At 35.9% G+C, this 24831-nt stretch overlaps 1 protein-coding gene across 1 annotated transcript; it reads right to left on the reverse strand.

Annotated features, from left to right (window-relative positions):
• Nucleotides 1-1655: 1655 nt before the first annotated feature.
• LOC111064268 (ribosomal L1 domain-containing protein 1) lies at nt 1656-19047 on the reverse strand. The gene is made up of 11 exons (XM_022351976.2): nt 18339-19047; nt 17439-17578; nt 15716-15869; nt 13616-13764; nt 12422-12533; nt 11136-11292; nt 9277-9650; nt 7315-7563; nt 5315-5404; nt 3160-3249; nt 1656-2397 (listed from the first exon to the last, which is right to left on the reverse strand). Exons 1-11 carry the CDS (start codon nt 18711-18713, stop codon nt 2257-2259), a joined length of 2031 nt encoding a protein of 676 aa, XP_022207668.2. The 5' UTR covers nt 18714-19047; the 3' UTR covers nt 1656-2256.
• Nucleotides 19048-24831: the final 5784 nt, after the last annotated feature.

Below are 24831 nucleotides of genomic sequence, written 5' to 3' on the forward strand. Positions count from 1 at the left end.
TAAACGTCTTAATTGCCGGCACCGGAAAACAATCTCTAACTTTCGACGGCGTGGAACATCCTCGTGGTTTATCCTCCCTCGAGTGTTGTAGTTGTGCACTTCTTGAGAACGTAGACTGGTGTTTTTTGACGTGCAAGAGTGATGGTAGTATGTAAAGTCCATACACAGTAAGGATACCCAGACGTTGAAATATGGGCTGGCAGTGAGCATCAAACTTGATATAAGTAATCACACGAAGTGCCTTTTTTTGAAGCAGGAGAATGTCCTTAGCATGAGCAGAATGACCCCACACAAGTATTCCATACTGGCAAGGTCACATTGGATGAGTATTTATGTGCAAGTATACATACCTTATATACCTCCTTCTTCATCCATTACCCACATATGTGGGATCGATGGCGTCATTACACAATAAAAACAACACTTTCATACTCAAGTCAAGATCAAGATGGCAGAAAGTGACTAAGTAGTTAAAATTTGAGTCAGATCATCACTCATGTATTCACGCACTTCATAGTAGGCTCTGACTCTCATAAATCCGGTCACCACTCTCTCAAAATCACGCAAATCCAACTGCTTCACTCCTGCAGGCAGTCTATTGAAGTAGCGTAATGCTGCACTCCCATAACACACCTGCGACCTCTGAAGACGTACCCTCGGGATGTCAAGCAGCTCTCGATGCCTAGTGTTGTGATGGTGCACATCATTCCGAGTCAACAAACCATGCTGATTCTTCTTGACATGCAGCAGGCAGAGAAGAAGGAAGTGGCTGACAACTGTCATAATACCCAGTCTTACAAAAAGGGGCTTGCAGTGTGCTCAATGTTCACTAGCAGTTATAATCCGTGCAGCCCGTTTCTGCAGCTTAAGTACTTCCACCACCCTTGTTGAATGACCCCACATGAGCAGACCATAGGAGATATGGCAGTGGAAAAGTGCATGGTAAGTCATTACCAGATATGCCTCTGTCACATGTCCCCTCAGCTTCAGCAACAAGAAACAAATTCGCGACAGCCTCCTGGTCACTTGTTGGATGTGGCTAGCCCAGTTCAGTTTTGAGTCCAAGACAAACCCTAACAGCTTTACAGGGTCCTGTTCAGCTGGCAGGCTGCGAGACAAACTGCAGATTATGTTTAGTTATACATGCATACACGTTTAGTTATACATGTGTGATATGCAGAAACAAAATCTGGGAAGATCAACAGGATCACTCACACTGAACGCGTGTACTTGCTGGTTGCGTTCACTGTGGGCAGCTACATGCAAGTCACAACGTGTTTCAATGGCTCTTTGCAGATTTTGTTTCTCGGCTCATGCATGATCCGATAAGCAGTTGCACATTTACGCATGAAATTTGATCATACCCTCAATTACTTTTATTGCTAACAGCTTCACCTGTATGTCATTCATCACCAATTATTAAAAGAAAAAGGCTCTGCCTTTTTGATATTTAGTGTCAGCCATTTCAGAAAAAGCTTCTAGTATATTTAGTATAAGTCATATCATAAAAAGCTTCTAGTAGCCTATATTTAGTATGAGACATGTCAGAAAAAGCTTTAAATTTGCCAAGCGACTAATTTCAATAGAATCATGTAGATATATTGTAATATGTTACTAACATAAAATGAAATCAATATGCAGGCAACAAAGACAAGTTTTTCGTAGAACAGTCTGTATTTACTCTCGCTTATAAATACTACAAGCTTGGTTACAGATATATAAACAGAAGCAGGTCAGGTCTTTTCAAAGAGAACAATATTTTCAAAAAATAGAATGAAATGAGAATCATTAATTACAAAATAGGAGACACATCTTATCTAATCCATCATGCACAGTAGGGTCTATTCAGGTTAATATTCTAAGAAGAGTTACTGTAATAATATTGATATCAATAGATATTTGGAGCAATGATTATAGTTTCTTGATAAAACATTTATAAAAAGTACAAAGCTCTTTGTACATAGAACTCTTTTGCCTGGTTATCAAAAGCCTGTTAGATTTTAACCGTGATAAAATGCTATGACAACCAATCAGAGAAGCCTTCTCTGTTTGGTTCTTGTGGCAGTTAATCTTGATTAAAATTCAACAGGCTTTTGTGCAACCAGGCCTTTGAATATAAATGAAAAATTAAAAATCAAATACAACTCAACAATAACCATTTACATGATTATAAACTGGAAATGACAATCATTAATCAAATTGATCTTATGCTACGGGGTCTTGTTGGTACAACATTTTATAAAATATACTTTTAGTTTAAGCCTTATTCTGCTTAGCCTTCTTCATCTTCATGTTCCCTTTCTTCTGCGATTTACTTAGTTTAGTATTTCTATTTCGCTTCCTCGGCGCCACCTTCTCACTCTCAGGTAAATCACATTTCTTCTTGATAGACAAAGTCTGAAAAACAAACATTCTATTAGTAAAATAAATAATAAATAAATGAATAAATTAGTAAAATATCATTCTGATTAATTAAAATAAAGAACAATTCCAACTAGGAGTTAATGAAATGTACTTAGAAAATGATCACTTGAACTTTGAAATTCAACTGAGTCAGCAGAAACGGATATTGACAAATGTTTATTTATAAGTAGCGGGTAGCCTGTGCTCTACAAGGGTATAATAAAAAAACTTGACCTATTGAAATCTTGGGGAATTTAAAATAGGCATATAACCATCCGCGACGAATTAAGAATCTATATGCAAAATTTCAAGTTAATCAGCCCAGTAGTTCAGACCTGATGACGCGACATTCGTGAATTTCATATCCCGTACGAATAAGCCAATTCTTTCTCTTATCATATTAGAGATAATTTTAGTTTTTTTTTTTTTTTTTTTAAATGGACTATTCCGTTTGATTTAGAACATAAAAGCTCAGATTCTCAACAAGTGTATACTCTCACACTTTGCTCAAGTCAATTTAATTTTAACCATGATCAAATGAGGGTTACTGCAACAATAGCCAATAGAAGAAGCGGAAGACGTCTTTAATAATGGTTAGATTCCATAACATTTTTGTGTAACCGGCTCTTTTATATTTTCAGATACTGTGCTGAATTAAAATAATACATTTGAAATGAAATGATACAGCAACTAAAAAAACGACAAAAACGATAGCGAAGAATTTCTACGTTGACTTGGACATTGTTCATCACTTACTTCTCCAAGAGACGTATCGAAAGTTTTCCTCTTTACAGCCTTCGATTTCTGTTTATTGCTTCGACTGCTGTTCGGTTTTTGATTTGTGGCCTGGAAAAAATAAATCACAATTCAATACTTCTAATTCAAAGAGAGAGATAAATTCGTTCTTCAACTTTCAAACAACATGTTGCTTAAAGGAGAGGTCAGTTTCAACAAAATCTCAACAAATCTTTATTATTTTATTATTTATTTATTTTATTCGTCAAAATGATAGGGAGAGAAAAAATAGGTTAACCTTGTGCTATTCAAGAACAAAATTGTTATGAATAAATCTGAACAAGAATATTCCATTCTCACTCAAACGACAAATATTTTTAAAAATTAGGTTTGCTAGCCAGTTGTTTCTACTGAACTGATTTAAAATTTTTAACAACAAACAATAAAGGAAGTAGTTAATCTAGCAGTCGAATCCAAATCTTACTATCAATGACATAAAAATAGAATGATTGTGAATGAAAAATCTGGCTAAGCCCTTACTACATTACTACAGGCTTATTTTATTCCCGAATTGTGGTTTGAAGTTCGTAGGTTACAAGAAAAGTTTATGTTCAACTCTTAGATAGTCTAAGCGTCTTTGTTTTACTAGTTGGAAGGGTGGCTATTTCTCATAAACATCATCATCATCACGTACAAGCCTTGAGCTCATGAGAGAATCATACACAGCTAAAGTGAATACAGTATTCAATAAATTGAAGTGTAAGCAGTATTCAAATAATAAGATGGGGAAACCTACTGCAGGGTGGAAGATTAATGACGTCTATCACTTAGGCTCAACTCACACTACTTCGACTGAAATCGTACGACTCCAGTCTCTCGACCGTACGACTTTCTTGCTCATTGTCACTACTTCAGTTCAATGCTACTCCATTTCTAACCTCAAATTATTCGTCACTTCTGCGTATCTAACAAATTTTATAATAATTATTATGAATAGATTTCTTATCTGATTCTTATTAGTGTCTTATCTAAAATGATAAAACATCACTTTCATAGAACATAACCTCACTTTCATTAGAAATGCATGGTACAACGCAACTCAAGTCGAGGCTCAACCTACATGTCGAGTCGACGCTCGACTCAGTCTCACAGTCGTGAAGTCGCGGAGACTAGAGTCGACTGGTCTGAGTGTCACCATTTGGAAACACATGCTGCGTCGAGAAGAGACTAGAGTCACAGTCTAGTCTCCTAGAGACCAGAAACAAGAAACTAGAGTCTCTTCTCGACTTGAGTCGCATAAGTGTGAGCTGAGCCTTATAAGTTTTTAATAGCCGAGAAGATAAATACTGTTTAATAAACCAAAAAATGAAAAAAAAAGCTGGGGTCACTCCTGTCATGCAGAGTTCCGATCCTACTCATTTCCGATGTGGGGTGGAGGTGGTGGTAGGACATGTGTCTCATGCACCATTCCAGGCCGATGTCATATGTGATATCGGATCGAAGTGGGATCGGAACTCTGCATGAAAGGTGAGTCCTCCTATCTTTCTCCTTTCTCATAATAAGTCCTAGTCCTCAGCATAATAATACCGGTATCCAAGGGGGGGGCATACGGAGAGGGGGAGAAATGTAGTTCCTTCTTAGTGGGGGGGGGGGTGTAGTGTAATTATTATTATTAAATTATCCGGAGATTATACGGAGAGGGGGAGAAATGTAGTTCCTTCTTAGTGGGGGGGGGGTGTAGTGTAATTATTATTATTAAATTATCCGTGTTTCGGATGGACACGTTAAGCCGTCGGTCCCGGCTGCCTAAAAAGCATTCGTTAGGTCATGTCAGAGGCCCTGAAATTGATCAGTTGCGACCTGAAAACTCTGACACCAGACCTGAGCCAGCCAGGTCACTCGATATTATTATTATTATTAAATATCAACAAGCTTAACCGATCTATGCAAGTACTGCAACATATATATAGACCTATTCCTACTTTAGTCTCATTCTCGCACACAGGCAGTAATGCCTCTGAGAGAGTAAATATTTCTTAATATATATTTGTATATCTGCTGTCATTTCTGTGGTGCTGAAAGTGTAGTGTAAAGTGTATTCTTATTTTTATGCTGTGCCACGGTAATCGCTTGTATAACTTATGAAATAAACAACTTTTGAATCGAATTGACTTACTTTATTGTTAATTTTAGACGGCGTGGGTGGATTAGCAGGAGCGCTGGGTTTGAACTTCTTAGGAGCTTTAGTAACCACATTTTCAGTCGACTGTAAAAAAATAATACAAAAAATGACAATAATAGCTTGAAAAATCAATATTTAGTATAAAAACTCAGAAGATAAGACCATAGATTTTTCATCCACATAGCCATGCAATAAGGATTGTAGTTCTCCAAAGCTTATAAGTGGTTGTCCATGCAATTTTAGAGAGGACACTAAGGGCCGGCTTCCGAGCTCGGGATTTAGCTAAATTCTAGACTTTAAACAGCTGGAGTCAGAAATTTGGCTTCCCGAAACGCGGCTTAGCCGTAGCTTTTATGATAATCCTTATTTTCTCATTTCTATAATTGGCAACGTTTTTCCTTGACGAAATGAAACATTCCTAAATAATTCAAAATAGCTGAAACTTTACACTATTCTCTCTTTATTTTATTTTGTGTTCATTTTTCTAGTTTCTCGAAATTTAATTTATACGTGGGTGGACTGCGACTATGCCCCGTTTCGGAAAGCCAATTTTCTGACTCCAGCTGTTTTAAGTCTAGAACTTAGCTGAATCCCGAGCTCGGAAACCATCTCTAGAATGATCATGAAGTCTTCATGACACAATTAATTAGCATCGTTCATTCCAGATATAGATGAATCATTTTTATCAGTTTATCTACAACAGATCAATTTTAACACAATAATATATTTTATTCGTCAAGTAAATTTTATTCACCTTTCAATTATTTAATAATATATTTTCATAATGGAGATAAGGCTAAATATCTTGGTAGTTCATCATATTTATACCTAGTCTCCTAACAATATGGCAACAGTGTGTAGTTGGAAAAGGATAGATCTATTAGCTTTGTCTAAAAACTGACAAGGAAAGCAAACCATTGTTAAACAGGTGCTGACTTTACAACCTGCATATCACAAAAGAATCTAACTAGCCAGTTACTGGCTGTGAAAACAAAACAAGTTTACTTCAACTAAACAAGTAACAGATGGAAACAAATTGGAAGTTCCATTTGTTCAAATTCTAATTAATGAATAATTACTATTAAACGAAAATCCCAATTAAATGCTGTAAATCCCCCCAAGACTTCTGCTACTGCAAATATTGACAACAGGGGTCATTTACAGTATTTAATTGGAATTTTCGTTTAATAATAACTAGTAGTTCTGTGAATAGAACTCACGCAGTTTTTTCATCCATAAGTATCTGATGTCACCTGTTCTAGTTGATTCAGTTGAATCATAATTTACTCTTAAAAATTGTTATTTGTTTTTTCCAAGATCAAAAACTCACTTATGTTAATAAACTTAGTTCACGTTGAATTTGTAACCCATATATGATAATTTATCCAGTTCCGTGATAATCTTTCCATCTGATAAAAATATTTCTCAACTATTCTAAAATTGATTTTTTCAATCAAGAATATTATAATTTCTTCTGCATTATTCAGTTCATTTAATCATTTTTTATTTTATTTTCAATTGCCTATTAAATTTGATTCTCAAATGTGAGAATATTGATACTGATGGGCACGCATCATAGAAAATAATGAAACTCTATCTTATAAAAACAGACACGGCCAGACATCTGTGTAATGCATGCAATGAATAATCAATCCACTTGTCAATAATCAGCTGATTGATTATGAATAATTCTATAGTCTGATTGATTCTATCTTCAAAGTAAATGATATATATAGTGATATCAGAGTATCTATCAGAGTTTCATATTATCCTTGAAATGCAAAATTTCAAAAACCTTGTGTATACATCGACGCGCAGTTGAAAAAGGAGTATTCCTGCCAAATCTCATAGAATTCTATCAACGCGTTTGGCCGTAATCGCGTTACATACATACAGATAAAAGCAAATCGAGTTGAAACATAGACCTCACTACGTTCGGTCAATTAAACAAGTATCAAATAAAACAGTTACTGGCTGTAATTTGAAACACTCACCTTTCGTTTCTTCTGTTCTTTCACTTGCTTATCCTTCTTCGCCACCTCTTTCACCTCCTTCTCCTTCTTTTCTTCCTCTTGTTCTTCATCGTCACTGTCCTCATCTCCGCCCAGTGACTGCAGATAGGCCTCCTCCGTTTTCCGCGAGAAATCCTCATCTTCAGTGTCACTCTCATCACTGTCTGTGCCTGATGCATCTGAATCGTCCTCGGCGTTCTTCACTGCTGACTTGGCGGTTTTCTTCTTTTTCTGTCAAAGAATGAAGAACACTATTATTCAATATGATTCAAAATAAAGATGATGTACTTATTGTATCAATCAATAAAGAATAAGAATAAAGGATAAAAGAAACAAATTCACACTGTAAAATATCATATTCTAAATTTCTAGTCAATTTATAGAAAGGAGAGACAGCAATAACATAGAGTTTGCGCTTGTGTGAGTATAAGGGCCAAGCCAAATGAGGCGGCGTTTTCCAGACTGTAGTTCAATCTGACTGGTAATCATGACCAGTAATTATAGATAAGTAATTATTCTGAAGTTTCAAGTTCAGTTTCTGAAGTTTCAAGTTCAGTTTCTGAACTGGAAGTATAAAGTTGAACAGTTCTAGAATTCAATTTAGTAAAAAAGCTGAGTCATCACTTTTAGAGTTAAGCCACATGAGGCGTTTTTCAGAGGAGTCGCAGGAAGCTCTCCGATTGGCTGATTGGGTTGGAATTCGGGAATCAGTTGATAACCAGCCGATCAGAGAGCTTCCTGCCCTGCCGACGCCTCATGGCTTGGCTCTAGAAGTAAGACTTTGCTTTTGTTTAATAAATTTAATTCTAGAACTGTATGATACATAAAGAATACTTTAATTTCAGAAATTAAACTTGAAACGTCAGTATAATGAACTTCGGGATAACTAATTGATCAAGATTGCTTATCAAGTCAACATTACAAGTCATTTTGGTCCAATCATCCAATACAAGAGTAATTGAAATTGGGATTTATTATCTATGATGACAAATACATTCAACAATTATATCCATTCAACAATTATTGCAAAATTTATGAAATTTGTGGAACTAATATTTTGAGAATTCCAGCTATTCATCAACGATCAGCCAATAGAGAGATAAACACACACCACGAACCTGGGAACATGTATAATCGAGAACTGGGATGCAACTCAGAAATCAAATTAAAAAAAAAATTAAATTAAATTAAATTAAATCAAATTAAATAAATTACACCAAAGCCACAGCCGTCTTCAACAAAATGAGCAAACTCTTCAGAAGCCATGATCTCACTCTTGAAACAAAAATGAGACTTCTCAGATGATACATCTTTTCTGTTTTCTTGTACGAAACAGAATCTTGGACACTTAATGAAAACATATCCAAGAGAATAGAAGCCTTTGAAATGCCACTTTATCGAAGAATTCTAAGGATATCATGGACTGAATATGTCACTAATGAAGAGGTACTGAGAAGAATGAATAAACAAAGGAAAATTATGAACACTATCAAGATCCGAAAACTGCAATGTCTGGGCCACATCATGAGGAACGACTCCAGGTACTTTTTACTCCAGACAATCGTCCAAGGAAAAGTCGATGGAAAAAGAGAAGAATATCTTGGCTACATAACCTTAGAAAGTGGACTGGAAAACATCAGCTGAACTCTTCCGCATGGCTGTGGACAAAATTAGGCTTGCCATGCTGGTTGCCAACATCCGGAACGGATAGGAACCACAAGAAGAAGAGTATTTTGAATTGAACAATCAAATCATCCCATGTGATTATTATTATTCGCTATCACAATACTAGACATGTGATCAATTAGTTTAACTTTCCAAGAATGTTTACAAATTTCTACAATGAAATGATATTTTTGATGGGAATAAGTTTATTGCATCATATTATCATTCATAACTTATAAAATAAGAGTGCTTATTTGAATATTGAGTTCGAAGTCTTACCTCGAAAATAAACGGCGAGTTACTATCACTATCCACTTCCTCTTCCACATTATCATCAAAATCTTCATCGTTGCTATCAATGTTAAACTCTTCATCGCTATCAATTCCACCATCTTCTTCTTCTCCTTCATCAGCTTCCTCTTCTTCTGCGGGTTTATCACCAACCTTATCTTGTGCATCTGCTTTCTTAGCGGGCGATTTCGTAGTTTTCTTGGCTTTCTGCTTCTTGTTGGACTGTTCACCAACCACAGTGACTGTACCATCAGGGTGTACACTGACTTGCTTGCCAATGGTCGACAGTTCATCGGTTGCCACCTCGTAGAGCCGGGGACGCTTCGCAGCTATGATCGGTCTTGCCACTTCGTTCACGGTTTCTAACAAAAGATGGATCGATAATATATTAGAAAGACAACATAAGAAATAAATCACATAGGATAGAACACATACAGGGTCTGTATAATAAGTAACCGGACTGACCTCAGGAAATTTGTTATTGGCAAAATATGTACAATTTTTCATTAGATATCTTCAAAGTAGTCCCTATTGGAGTCGATAGCACGCTGATACCGGATTTTCAAATCCTTGAACGCTCCCTGGAAGTCGGCAACCTCTATGCTGTCTAGAGCCCTCGTCGTAGCACGTTGAACGTTTTCCAGGGTCCCGAACCGCGTCCCCTTAAGTTGTCTCTTGATCTTGGGGAACAAAAAGAAGTCCGGTGGTGCCATATCCGGGCTGTAAGGAGGATGTGACAACGTTACCCTCGACTATTTGGCCAACTGCTCGGTGACGAGCAGGCAGGTGTCGACGGAGCATTGTCGTGATGGAGGATCCACGAATCTGCAATCCCCGGACGGACTCGATGAACCGGGCGGTTAGTCGACGGAGCACCTCTCTGTAGTACTGAGTTTGTGCCACCCGGCTAAACTGTAAACGATCAGTACTACAAAGAGGTGCTCCGTCGACTAACCGCCCGGGTTACAACTTAAGGGAACGCGGTTCGGGAATCTGGAAAACGTTCAACGTGCTACGACGAGGGTTCTAGACAGAATAGAGGTTGCCGACTTCCAGGGAGCGTTCAGGGATTTGAAAATCCGGTATCAGCGTGCTATCGACTCCATTAGGACTGACTACTTTGAAGATATCTAATGAAAAATTGTACATATTTTGCCAATAACAAATTTCCTGAGGTCAGTCCGGTTACTTATTATACAAACCCTGTATTAGCCATACTGAATGAAAGTAAATAATTCGAGCTACTTCGCACATTCATTAAATTAATATTATTCAAATTAGTCTATTCACAAGGAAATTTCTATAGTGAGGTTACCGCTAAAATGTCAGCCCCTGATCAACATTGGTTTGCTACCTATCCTTGCTTGTGATTGAACAAAGCAGACAGCTCTAAATTTTTCAAGCTGCGTAACGTTGCAACGAACACTTTTGAACGTTAGCTTTGTCTTTATAGCCCATTATCGTTGGTGGGTTATGAAGGAATATCATCAACTACCAATGTATTCTAAATTGATGCAAATGTATTATTAAAACATGAAGAAATATATTTGAGATAGGATTAAATACCTATTATTAATAAGTGTTAACAATTGATATCAAATCAGATTTACCGGGATAAATTGAATCACATGGAAACTGTAGTATACTTATACTATATTTATAGTACCGGGATTACTTAAGTAACTTGAATCTACCATAAAAGTTGATGAGAAAGGAAAAGTGGCAACAATGCCTTCCTATCCATTTTAAAACGTGAAGCTGTCTTCAGGTACACACTTTTAAAAATAGAATCATACCCATCAGTGATAGATAATTCTGCTTATTGAAAAAAATAACTTTCCACTTACTGGTAGAATAATAGATGGGAAACGATATACTCCTTGCTGTCTTCACTGCCACAAAACGAACATTTTTGAAAGATCCCGGGAAGAATGTATCGAGCTGTTGGCCCACGGCAACAATATTTTCAGCCAACTCTTCTATTGGTTGTTTCGAATGTCCGATCTGAAAAAAATAATATTGCCATTCATAAAATCGAATAAAAAATCCTTAACCTAATTGATAATCTATGAATACAAAAGAACCTTGCTGTCAATCACTGGTTCCGTTGTAACAGATTGTGTGACAAAATTTAAAATTTTTGTCATTGAAATAAAAGGAGGACAGACGTCAAATTAAGGTGGGCCGTCCACTGGAACCGTTTTCGTCCGAACTAGCATCGGCCGAAAACTACCGAACGCGACCGAACGATCCCCCAACAAAGAAAGGAATAGATGCTCGTCCATTGCAACAGGTTCATACGGCCGTGCACGGCCGTCTCTGGCCAATCAATTTTTCGATCCGAATTGAATGGGATTTTCCGGCTCTATCCGGCCGAACTAGCTAGTCTAGCTGAGACAACAAAGTGTTCCTAACCTGAAATATTGTTTCACAGTTTTGTTTGTTTTTTGAAGTTATGTTTTATAAAATTGTAACTATGGACAATAAAAAGTTGATAAGTTTGGTTCAAGAGCATGTTCCATTGTGGGATATGCGAAACAAAAGATATCATCGTCGTGATGTTCAAAGGAATCTGTGGACAAAGATTGCTGAACAAATAGGATCTGAAGGTAAGATTATTGTAATAAATAACTAATTTAGTGGATATTTGTTTATTCAATTTTCAAAAGCTCAATATAATCATTGTTTTTGAAAATTTTTGGTGGCTATGATAGTAGTTAATTCAATAATTGGCAACTACTGAACTAGACTGACGTAAACGGTCCAATGGACGACCATATTTGGCCGAATTAACGGTCGGCAGATTCGTCCGATCCAACGGCCGAACGGATCGGTTGAATACGGTTCCAGTGGACGGTTATCCTAAGCCGGGTACACACCAGTCGTGCAGCGTTCTGATCCCACTCCGATTATACAGTCGGAAGGTATGTATGGCAGCAGAACAAATTTTGGTATTTTGTGGAAGATTTTTAGATCCATCTGATAAGAAGTCAAATCTTTGTAATAAGTCAAAATCGTTCTATAATAAACTAGATCTCGATTTGGATTTGAAAATATCAACATTGTGCACAACATACAAATTTTAACTTTCACGATAAATCAAAATTTAAAATTAAAAAATGTGTTAACTCACCCGGCAATCGAATGTGTCCTGATCAGTGGATAGCTTCATGGTAGTTTTGGCAAGAGCCTTGTTGATTTTCTCCTTGAGATTTCCGCCCTGCATTTTGATAGCGACTGGGGCTCTGCAAAAAATGTTTACATGATTGAAATACTGAGCAAAAGTTAGGATTACATAGAAAATTGACTACTACAGTGGTCAATTTGAACAGTGTCGTTCTCTATAAATGTGAGAACTGGAGAACATTTTGAAACATCAATAATATTAGAACAGAATTCACCAAAACGAAAACTTGGTTTGAGCGTCAGTTGATTCTAAATGAACAAAAAATCATATTACAAAACCAATCGAAAATCATCTTGGAACAAACTGCCGCTCAAACCTAGTTTACGTTTTTAGTGAATTTGGGCCTTAGAGTCTAGAATCTTAATCAATCAAATTTTCAAGTTATTTTTTCCTTATGAGTTGTAAGTAGAGGAAGGAATATAATCCCTTGAAAAGGATAGAGCTTAGAAGAAGCGAGTATGTAAATGTATGTAGGCCTACAGACTTATGCGCCACGAACAGATGCATTTCGCTTTCCATCAGCTCATGTAAATTGCCTAAAATTGTTGTATATATTGTCTTCTTTTGAGTAGTTCAACAATATTGTATATTGTTTTATCTTGAATTGTGAGAAATACAATTCCTTTATTCAAATAATTGATCAAATGAGATAGTTTGAATTTGAAAAATAAATTGACAAAGTTACGTGACCTTGGAGGTATCTTGGGAGGATTGATCGAGTGAGGCTAGCTTTACAACCGACTGTAATAAGCACTTTCACGTGGTTACGGTGGTGGTGGACACCACCTAAAACTACTGTTGCTCCATACATCTCTCTTCATTCCTCCAATTAAAAGCTAAAAAATTCATGAGTATAGCCAGATTTCAGAAAGAATCCTGAAAGTTTTACAGGGTCAACTTCGAAGTAGTGTATTGTACTTCAGATCAAGATAAAACGGTATGCAAGAAATCATAAGTCTTGAGATAATTATACATTTCTTGTAATGTTTTACAGATTACAAAATCTCAAAACTCCTGCTAAGCCAATCTGGAGTATAGGGTTAACATTAACAGATTTTTGGATATAGGTTTTTCAACTCAGCACACATCTGATAAAAGCTACCTGTTTGAACCTCCTTAAAACATCGGACAGATACTCACTTCTTTTGTCTCTGAAAAATGGTGCCCATATTTGAGTGAATTTCATCCAAAAGTCTGTTGTCAACCAGAAAATAATCGTATGAGTTGCATAGTTTCCTTCTTATTTCGTGCCTCGCGTACTCAGTTTTTATCTGCTCCATTGTGATTACCTGTAGATGAAAATAAAATCTAAAATTATAACTTATTCCAGTCTGCTTTCAAAGTTGATAGTGCATTCCTAAATATGATGTACTGTGACTTTGCCTGTCTTTTTTCAGAATACTTTTGAATTGCAACAAAACTGAAATGATAGCACTAAGGCTCAACTCACACTTACGCGACTCAGGTCGAGAAGAGACTGCAACTCTAGTCCCTTCTCGACGTAGCATATGTTTCCGAATGGTGACACTCAGACCAGTCGATTCTAGTCCCCGCGACGTCACCATTTGGAAACACACATGCTGCGTCGAGAAGAGACTAGAGTTGCAGTCTCTTCTAGACCTGAGTCGCGTAAGTGTGAGTTGAGCCTAAATGGTACAGTGAGGTCCACGTTATAATGACAGTATTTGAGTAACATTGGTGTTGCTATCCTTGTCTATCATCCTTGTATCGTCTTCGTATGACCTTTGTAACATCTTCCTTTAGTGAGGTCCAGGGTATAATCTTACCTATTCAACTTTTCATCTTATCCCATATCCTTGCATTTGTTCGTGTAAACAAGATAATAATCACTTTCGCTCATACAATAGTTATGTACATCTATGGAAATCTTAACATTCTTCAGCATTGTCGGCAAGCTAAGCAGGTTATTTATGGTTATGATTTCAAATGCAACTGTTGAAAACTGAATTCAGCTAACTGTTATTGGATTGATAGGTTTATAGATGTCAGTTGGTGCTGTCTATCTTCACCCTACACTTGGTGGTATGTAGGCCTACTGTCACAATAACTATGGTGAGGTCCGCGTTATAATGGCAGTATTTGATAAACATTCATGTTGCTATCCTTGTCTATCATTCAACAAAGCAGATAGCGCTATCCTTTTCTACCTCCGCAACATTGCCACACGACTAGGACCTCACTATAGCTGACTTTTTCCCATCAACGAGTGCTACATATTATGCGTTTTCAATTGTTTAGAAAAAATTTAGAATTTCATACTGACAAATGTAAACTGAGGTGGGCCGTACACTAGAACCGTTTTCGTCCGAACTAGCATCGGCCGAAAACTACCGAACTCGTCTGAACGATCCCCCAATAAAGAGAAGAATAGATACTCGTCCATTGTAACAGGTTCATAGTCTCCGTCCGATCAATTTTTCGATCCGAATTGAATGTGATTTTCCGGCTCTATCCGGCCGAACTAACTAGTCGAGCTGAGACAACAAAGTGTTCCTAAACTAAAATGGTTTCACAGTCTTGTTTGTTTTTGTTTTTTTAATTTGTTCTGTTTTATAAAGTTGTAACTATGGACAATGAAAAGTTGACAAGTTTGGTTCAAGAGCATGTTTCATTGTGGGATTTGAGAGACAAAAGATTCCTTTGAACATCACGATGATGATCGTGATGTTCAAAGGAATCTGTGGACAAAGATTGCTGAACAAATAGGATCTGAATGTAATATTATTGTGATGAATAACTAATTTAGTAGATATTTGTTTATTCAATTTTCAAAATCTCAATGTAATCATTGTTTATGAAAAAATTTGGTGGCTATGATAGTAGTTAATTCAATAATTGGCAACCAGCCAACTACTGAACTAGACTGACGTAAACGGTTCCAATGGACGACCATATTCGGCCGAATTGAAGGCCGGCAGATTCGTCCGATCAAACGGCCGAACGGATCGGTTGAATACGGTTCCAGTGGACGGTGGTTACCACGGTTACCCTAAGAGTGTTACGAGAGGTTGCAGTATTTGAATTGCTTAATTTATTGAAGTTCTTCAAGAACATATACAGGCAAAAATATATTGTATATTGAGTATAAGTATATTGATTATTCATTCAGTTTACATGGAATTTCTAACTTCAAGATGAAGTCTAACAACAGCTTACCATACTAGATTCACGGACGAATTTCTAAGTTTTTATTAATATTTGATTTGTAACTATTAATACCTTTTTGACGCAGGTAACATCGTTGCTTCTCAATACATCCTGCACATCATTGATGGTGATTTCTGGGTCTTCAAGTTTGTTATTCCAAGACTTCTTATCAGGAACTATCAGACACACATCTGCCAAATCATCCAGGTACGAGTGAGGTAGCTGACTGTGAAAATAACAAATTATGTACAAATTAAATCTATAATAAAGGATAGAATTTGCCTTTTACACATATGGGATAAAAAAATCACTAATGACGCATCATCATGTCTGAACTACTAGAGTGATTAACTTGCAATTTTGCATATAGATTCATAATTTACCAAGGATGATTACAGGCTTATTTAAAATTCTTCAAGATTTCAGTCGGTTAAGTTTCAAGTTTGTCATGTTCTTAATTAGACCCTTGCGGAGCACGGGTTACCTGCTAGTTAATAATAGTAATTTGATACTAATTCACCATGCAAAATTGAAATTAATCTTGTAAAATTGAGAATGATTATTTTGTGATGTTATTTTCATCAGACACCTTGTTTATTATTGAGTTGAAGTACAGGATGATACAAATAATACGGTACATTAAATGAAATAAATGAAACTAATTGAAGCTTCTAGTGTTTAAGAATGAATATAAATTAATAATTATTAAGGGTACGACGACATTAAAAACGTATATGTGCAAGTGCACGTGTTGTTAAGCATGTCCAAGAGCGCAGATGAGAAACAAAAACTGGAAAAAGCCATGTGAACACTCACACTGAACGCGTGAACTTGCTGGTGGCGTTCAGTGTGAGCAGCTACAGGCAAGTCACAACGTGTTTCTATGAATCTTTCTAGATTTTGTTTCTCATATGCGCGCTCGTTAATGCATGATATCACGTGCTCATGCACATGCGTGCATCCAATGTGATCATATCATGAGGTTCTTTTTTGTAGGCAGTGCAGAGGGAGATTTTTTCAGTACAGTGTTTCGATGTAATTTTGTGAGATCCAATTCATATGAATTTAACAACATATCTTTGGAACAACGGATAAACTCTTCAGAGCTATTTATTGTAATAATTTAAAAAATATTTTGGTAATAGACCAAAATACAACCCACTCTTTTAATATATTTATTTATTTATTCCATTGTCATTACAGATCATAATTATAATAAATATAATATGATTGGGAGAAGACAACAGGCATAGCCCAAAACTGTCTTCTCCCAAATTTTTACAAATAAAAGTTTCAATTAAGAATAAGGTTAAGATTTCACTTTCACTTCAAAAAGTCCAATTTCCACTTCAAAACTGAAGACTTATCATTGTTGTTTCGATGTAATTTTGTGGGATCCAATTCATATGAATTTAACAACATATCTTCGGAACAACGGATGAAATCTTCAGAGCTATTTATAGTAAGAATTTAAAAACTATTTTGGTAATAGACAAAAATACAACCCACTCTTTTAAAATGTTTATCATTGTTGTTTCGATGTAATTTTGTGGGATCCAATTCATATGAATTTAACAACATATCTTCGGTACAACGGATAAAATCTTCAGAGCTATTTATTGTAATAATTTGAAAAATATTTTGGTAATAGACCAAAATACTACCCACACTTTTAATATGTTTATCATTGTTTTTAAACGGCGCACAAGTTGTTCTTTGCCGGTAGTGCCTTATTGTAATAATTGATGTAGGCCTAATTATTATATGGCAAAAATAAATGAGTTAGAAGACTTACTATCGAACAAATCGTTTGGGCATAACAGGCTTTCTGATGGAACTGACAAACAGGTTGAGTGGTACACCTTCATCCAGTAGTTGATCTGTAGACTGAGTGTCTTCCACATTTTTCAGACAAGCTTCTACAGCTTTTTTCACCTGAAAAATAAATAGCATCGAATAAATTCACTGGTAGGCTATTTGTACCAACATAAATGATGGGTATAAAGCAAAGCCAATAAAATAATTTAATTTATTTAATACAAAACACATCATTCACATTATTAATATTTAATCCTTGAAAGTTAGATGAACTGCTTCTGTTTAATCTTCATCTGCAATCTGCTAATTAAGGGCGAGTTGCAACGATAGGTAGGCTATCTTGAATATGACTGGTTCTCACTCGGTGAAATCTCAAGTAAGAATTAAATATGGAGTCTAATGCGACCAGTGCCCAAGTTCATATCATCTGTGGTTATTGAGATATTTGAAAAATGTGCACATTTCATGGATTATCTCAGAGATTATTGAAATAACTGAATAATTTTTTGGCAGTAGCCTACTGATTCGTTATACAATAGGCAAGTTTTCATGTGATAGGTATTCAATTTGAAGTCTAATGCGACCGGTCCCAAGTTCATTTCTTTAATAATTATTTAGATATTTCGAAACATTTGTACAAAATTCAGTACAACTTATATCCCAGAAATTATTGCAATTCACGTCATCCGGGCAACCAATCCTGGTGTCTCAGCAAAATTAAAAAAGAAATAGACTTATGTCTTATCAGTAATGTATCTGACAGTATCGTCAACATAAGTTATCCTGATAATATTATTATTACAATGTTTACAAACAAGTATTATTACAGATAAATTACCTAAATGGAACAAATAAAATATGTTAAGAAGTAACTCACAATTTCAAAATTAAGGTTGGTGACAGTAGGTTCCTTGGATTCAACCTGTGCTTTCTTCAACTTTGAAATTCTCTTCCTTATCCCATTGATCATGATGAATCGTGGACGATGACGTTTCGACTTGGATTTGACGAGACAAACATTTTTGTTTGTTGCTCTGGCAAATCCTTTTTTTACCGGCATTTTTTCACTGACCTTATCATCTCCTCTATTCGAAACATTAAGAACATCTTCAATCTTTTTCAAACGCACACCTTGTTCCAGTAGCTTTTCAATTCGGAGACCGAGCTTGTATTCTGGGCTATGCTTGTCATTCTTTTTACTTTTGACTTTTAATGGCTGTCTGTTAGCAATGGGTTTGCCAGTATTTATCATGGTCAATATAAAATATTAATTAGATCTTTTCGAAAAAAATATGTGGTTACAACTACCACAGAAATTATCCACAACTTATAATACAACACAAACTAACAGATTACGCACGTGTCTGCAAACTAAAACTCCGTTATGTCAGCACTTCAAAACCTTGCTTGTTAAAACTAATCTTGAAACACAAGAAATAATTCAATTTTGTGTAACATTATGTGTTTCTTAAGATGGTATTTTAAGGATATTTATAAAATAGAAAAACTATAGTAAAATTATTAGTTTACAAGACTGACTGATACACAACACGAGTGAAATCTCTGAAAAGAGGTTATGTTTGAAGAATTCAATGCTAAGCTTACAAGTCAGTCAGCTGACTAGCATGTAGATTGATATTATTTTTGTATATCGATAATAATCTAGTCAAAGATGAATAGTTTTTGAAAAATCGATAAAACTTTCTTCGAATAAAGATTCAGTCATGGATCAAGAAATTTATATTGTGAAAGTTAGGACATATATGTATGAGCATATACTGTTTGTAAACAACAGAAGTTGAACATTTTACTTGCTTGATCTGAGAGTAGCCAATTTGTAGTTAGTTGAAGAAAATGAGTTAAGTGAGAATTCTCAATATTTTTGTTGGATCGAGGTTGAATTGGCTTAAACTCACTTTGAAGTTGCTAAAACTTACATCAAAGTTGCACGAAATGTTGTCTACAAATATTTTTCTTTAAAAAAAAAGGTGTCAATATTTTTGTAGAGTACAAAAGTGTACCTATAGTGAGGTCCACGTTCTAATGGCGTGGGTAAATATAGGAGAACCGCGTTGCCGATTCTTTGCCTTAATTCATCATTCTTCTACATCGTGAAGACAGACTTAACAACATTGCAGAGCTAGAAAGGGAACGCGCTATCTGCATTGACGAATGATAGACAAGGATAGATACACCAACTGTAATCAAATACATGCCATTATAACGTGGACCTCACTAAAACATATAGAACAGCAAAAGTTGTCAATCTTTGCCCAGAGAACGTGAACGGCGTGTGGACTTTTAGAGGGGGGACATTTTGTTTGCAAATTTCTGTGTTCCCCACACTGAGTGGGAAACAACAATAAACTTTGTTGAAAACAAAATAAATCGAAAAACTAGTGACTCATAGATTCTTTGTATCAGAGCTAACTGAATCTAACGCCTGGTGACTAACAGACCATGCCTTTTCCACCTTATGATAAATGATCATTGTTCGTGATCTGTGAATATAAACAGAGGGGATTTGATTGCAGAATTATTGTATTGTTTCTCGCCTGGCAACCTGTGATATCTTGCTGCGCGGCGCAACACTAGATAGTGAGTGGTCTGTCTATCAACCATATTTTCTTACTCCCACGATACATAATTTATTCGTGTCCCAATTCTCCAGCCAGCGGATAGATGCCTTTGTAGTGCGTCACTCATCTAAACTGATAATCCAAATATATATTCTCAGTGCTGGGCTCTAGGCCTACCATATAGGCCTGTAGACAAATTGATCACAAAAGGGTATGATAAATCAAATAGATATTTTTAGTGTACGCTCTACACTAGACAAATTAATCATGGTATTCCATTATCTCATAACACGCTAGGATTCTATTTTTCTTTATTACTGAAACTATCAACTCTCATTTGGCAATGCAGCACTCATCTTTTACAATATTCAACGGACTATTTACGTGCGGTTGACTATAGTTGAGTTGAGTTTAGTTGGAGTGTTACCAAAAGAAAAGACTGAACAACCAACCGTAATATGACATTAATGTTATCAAGTCAGCACATGATCCACATTGGTTTGCTATCCTTGTCTGTCATTAGAATAAGCAGATATAGTTCTCTCTCTCTCCTTTTCCAACCCCGCACTGTGCGAAGTTGTTTGTGTAGACCAGGTAGAAATGTGATCAACTAAATATTCAATCTCTATAAAAAAATATGTCATTCAATAATGAGAAAAATATATTTCGTTTTGTTGAAATATAAAATAATATTGCTGTTGATCATTATAAACAATAATCAACAATATTAATATGAGATTGGTTGGATTTACCGGGATAACTTGTATCACAGCTATCTACTATAGAAGGCGGTAGAACAGGAAGGGTGGCATTAATGCCTTCCTATCATTTCCTCTGACTTTTTAATGTGAATCTCTCTCTCCACTTCTTCATCTTATGTATCTTAATATTTTTCAATTGTAATGAGGTTATGCTTTTTTTGTCTTACTTTTATATTTTTCAATTATTTTTAACTTAGTTTACTTATTATTTCTTCCTATTATCATTTTGTAATTTCGCAATGTTGTAACATTATAAATGCAATAGGTTTTTCAAGACCTGGCATGTGATAAATAAATCAATCAATCAATCTCCATAGATTAGCCAGAGTTGGTCACCACCATGCACTGTAGTGGCTAAAGTACCTATTCACATCTTACTCTCTCATCTATTCAAAATAGTACTACCTACAATATCTCCAGTTCTTTCTCTACTATGAATAAATATTCTTTATTAATAAAAAATAATTCCATAGTACCCTTTTTTTAAAAAAACGTTTCCATATAAAACACAACAACAACTATAAGGAATAGCTTAGGCTCAACTCACACTTACGCGACTCAGGTCGAGAAGAGACTCGACTCTAGTCGAGAGCATGTGTTTCCAAATGGTGACACTCAGACCAGTCGATTCTAGTCTCCGCGATGTCACCATTTGAAAACACATGCTCTCGACTAGAGTCGAGTCCCTTCTCGACCTGAGTCGCGTAAGTGTGAGTTGAGCCTAAGAATATAAAATATTATCAAATATTTTTCCCTAGATACTACAATTCACATAACAAATACGTTATGAATTAGGTAGTTTCTCTACATTGTAGAGAAACCCTATCCGCCTTGTCTGTCAGAGAGAATACAATGATAAGTTTTTCACGATTTAGTTCATTCATTCATTTCATTCCATTTATTGTATAAAATACTATAATCATAATACAATTATGACATTGGAGGAAAAACTAAGCTGAGCCTGTACTATTTCTCTCCAAAAATTTTGATAAAATGTTAATGTTGTCCAAAAGATAAGGTTATGTAATCTCACACTGCTTCGTCACTTGATTTTCGGTCCAGGAATGATGATTTAAAATTTTGAATTTTGAAGGTTGATTTTATACTCTAAATTAATCACAGAATGTATCACAATAAATTAAAAATTTATTCAACCTAGAATTAGTTCCATTCTCCACCTCTGGTTATTGCTATACCTGTACCCTACGATTCCTATTACCCTATGTATCATATTATATCCGCACAATTTTTTGTGAAAACAAGATACCTAATCAATTTCGCTCTCACACAAGTTACACAACCATGAAAATCTTATAACATTCCTGAGCATTATCGTCAAGATTAGCAGCCTATTTATGGTTATGATTTCACATGCCAACAACTGTTGAAAACTGAATTCAGCCAACTGTTGGTTTGATAGGTTTATAGATGTCAGTTGGTGTCAAAGTGGTCTCTACACTTGGTGGTCTGAAGCCTACTGTAACAATATCACTATAATATATCAATGTATAACTATAGGTGGTTGTATAACCTATATAGCTGTTGTCCACAACAGTATTTTAGTGAGTAGACTACAATATCACCATACTTTAGTAGGTATTGTGAGGTGCAAACGCCGTAGACCGTACTATGATATAGTATAACACCATGAACACCATACTATAGTCGATATTATGTTGATCTTGATCGGACATGGGTCTTACTAATAGGTAGAACCGGGGTTGCATGCAGGAATTCAGGGGGCAGGCGAGGCGACCTATTGCACCTCTTTGCAGAATATATTTATTAAAGTCCGACTTGTGTAGGCGGCACAGAAGCGGGCCAAGGTGAGCTCTCAACAAAAAAGTGCGGTACTCGACTGAGACTGAGAGAGGACAACTGTAACATGCGACGGAGCCTATCTAAGTCCCCAATCAATATAGGCTGGGCTAAGCCGCCGATTTCAAGTGACCTGTTTCGTTTTTATTCCTCTGGACAGCCGCTCCGTTTAATCTAGATCAATGACTTCTTATTCTACTATGCAGATTAGTCGTTGCAGATAATGGAACTACTTTCGAGGGTGGATTCGGACAAGAGTGGACCGCCGCGTTAGGTGTTGTGATAATAGTTATATTAGATTAATGCGCGGATCTAAAATGTTATATCCAATATAATATTGATAATGTCAACAATAATGGAACTACTTTCGAGGGTGCATTCAGACAAGCGGAGTGGTTGATTGGAACGTGTGAGGTGTTGGAAAAATAGTTGTATTAGATATTAGATTAATGCACGGATCTAAAATGTTATGTTCAATACTTATTGATAATGTCGACAATAATGGAACTACTTTCGAGGGTACATTTAGACAAGAGTGGTTGATTTGACCGTGTGAGGTGTTGGGATAATAGTTATATTAGATTAATGCACGGATCTTAAATGTTATATCGAATATAATATTGGCAATGTCAACAATAATGGAACTACTTTTGAGGGTGGATTCAGACAAGAGTGGTTGATTGAACCGTGTTGGGTTACTAGTTATATTAGATTAGTGCACGGATCTTAAATGTAATATCGATAATGTCAACAATATTGAACTACTTTCAAGGGTGGATTCAGATAATAGACCATTTGAGGCGTAGGGATATAATAGTTGTTTTGCATAATGCACGGATTTAATGGTCTGTTCAATATAGATTGTCAACAATAATAGAAATTCTTTTTCAAGGGTGGATTCGGACAAGAATAGTTGATTGGACCATTTGAGGTGTTGGGATAATAGTTGTTTTACATTTTTATGCTCTGATTCAATATTGTGTTCAATGTAGTTATAATGTTCCTGTTGCTATATTAGGTATGTTATTCAGTCTGTAGTCTACTTCTGTTGGAAACGATGGACAAAAAGATGATTCAATGGATAGACAGATTCGAATTTTCAACTTCTTCGTTCAGACAATGAAGGGTTATTACGGTGAGGAAGGTTATAGGACAATTTTTGATCCCTCAGCTCTTTTTCGGGTAGTGAGGTACATGGGTACATGTTCGAAGTACCCACCCCTATCCACTGTGTTAGGAGGGTGGAGGTGATTCAAAAGTATCATTTTTCCCCATTATATAACTCGAAAACTTTGCGTCTTATGGACATGAAAATTCCATACAAAGTTGAATCTCACAAAACTTCCAACAACATTCATTTGACACATTTCTCCTTAATCTATCGAAAACTATGGGATAGATTATGGGAAAATATCTTCGCTAGTTTTTTTTCGAGATATCTGCCCTTAAAGGTGTGATATTTTTGACAAAATAAGCCTTCGTTCGACTCCAAATTTTTGCTCTATCGTCTTATAATTTTTCAACAATAAATAATGGAATGGCTGATTATGAGCCATTAGCTGTTGACCAATGAAGGTTGATCTCGACTGTCATTGGCCGAGACTAGACACGCCCAAGTATTCCAAATAGTTACATTAATTATTATCAATCATATCAAATCAGCTCCTCAGTCAGTTTCTTATTATTTTTCATGAAAGTTCTGCACAGAACTGCAAGATATATTTAATGAATAGATTGACAACATTGAATTAAGTCTTACACTTTCAATAATTTCATGAATACCATTAGCACTTTATATCATACTAGCCGTCTGGCTCGCTTCGCTCGCCATATCCGTCTAGCCAGAATCGTCCAAGAATGAGATCAGCAGGCTCGCTTCGCTCGCCTGCATTTTTCATTTGGGCATTTTTATCATATGCTAGAACAATCCAGTCAGGGGTCCAGAATAAACGTCTGGCTAAACGGATATGGCGAGCGAAGCGAGCCTGACGGCTAGTAATATAATATTCCCAGGATTGAAGTAGCAGTGCCCAATCAATTTTTCCGCGATAAATGCATTTAAATCTTCAACTTGGTGCCAACCTAACAAAGTCAACTCAACTGAATGCCAACCTGACAAAATTATTAATTTAGTTGCCAGTTAACAACTGTTTCGAAGAGGTACTCTATCTAGATTATAGTTCTATAGTAACAGTATGATATGGAAATTTCA

The sequence above is a fragment of the Nilaparvata lugens genome, chromosome 8 (genome assembly GCF_014356525.2).
Source record: "Nilaparvata lugens isolate BPH chromosome 8, ASM1435652v1, whole genome shotgun sequence".
In the NCBI taxonomy this organism is placed as follows: domain Eukaryota; kingdom Metazoa; phylum Arthropoda; class Insecta; order Hemiptera; family Delphacidae; genus Nilaparvata; species Nilaparvata lugens.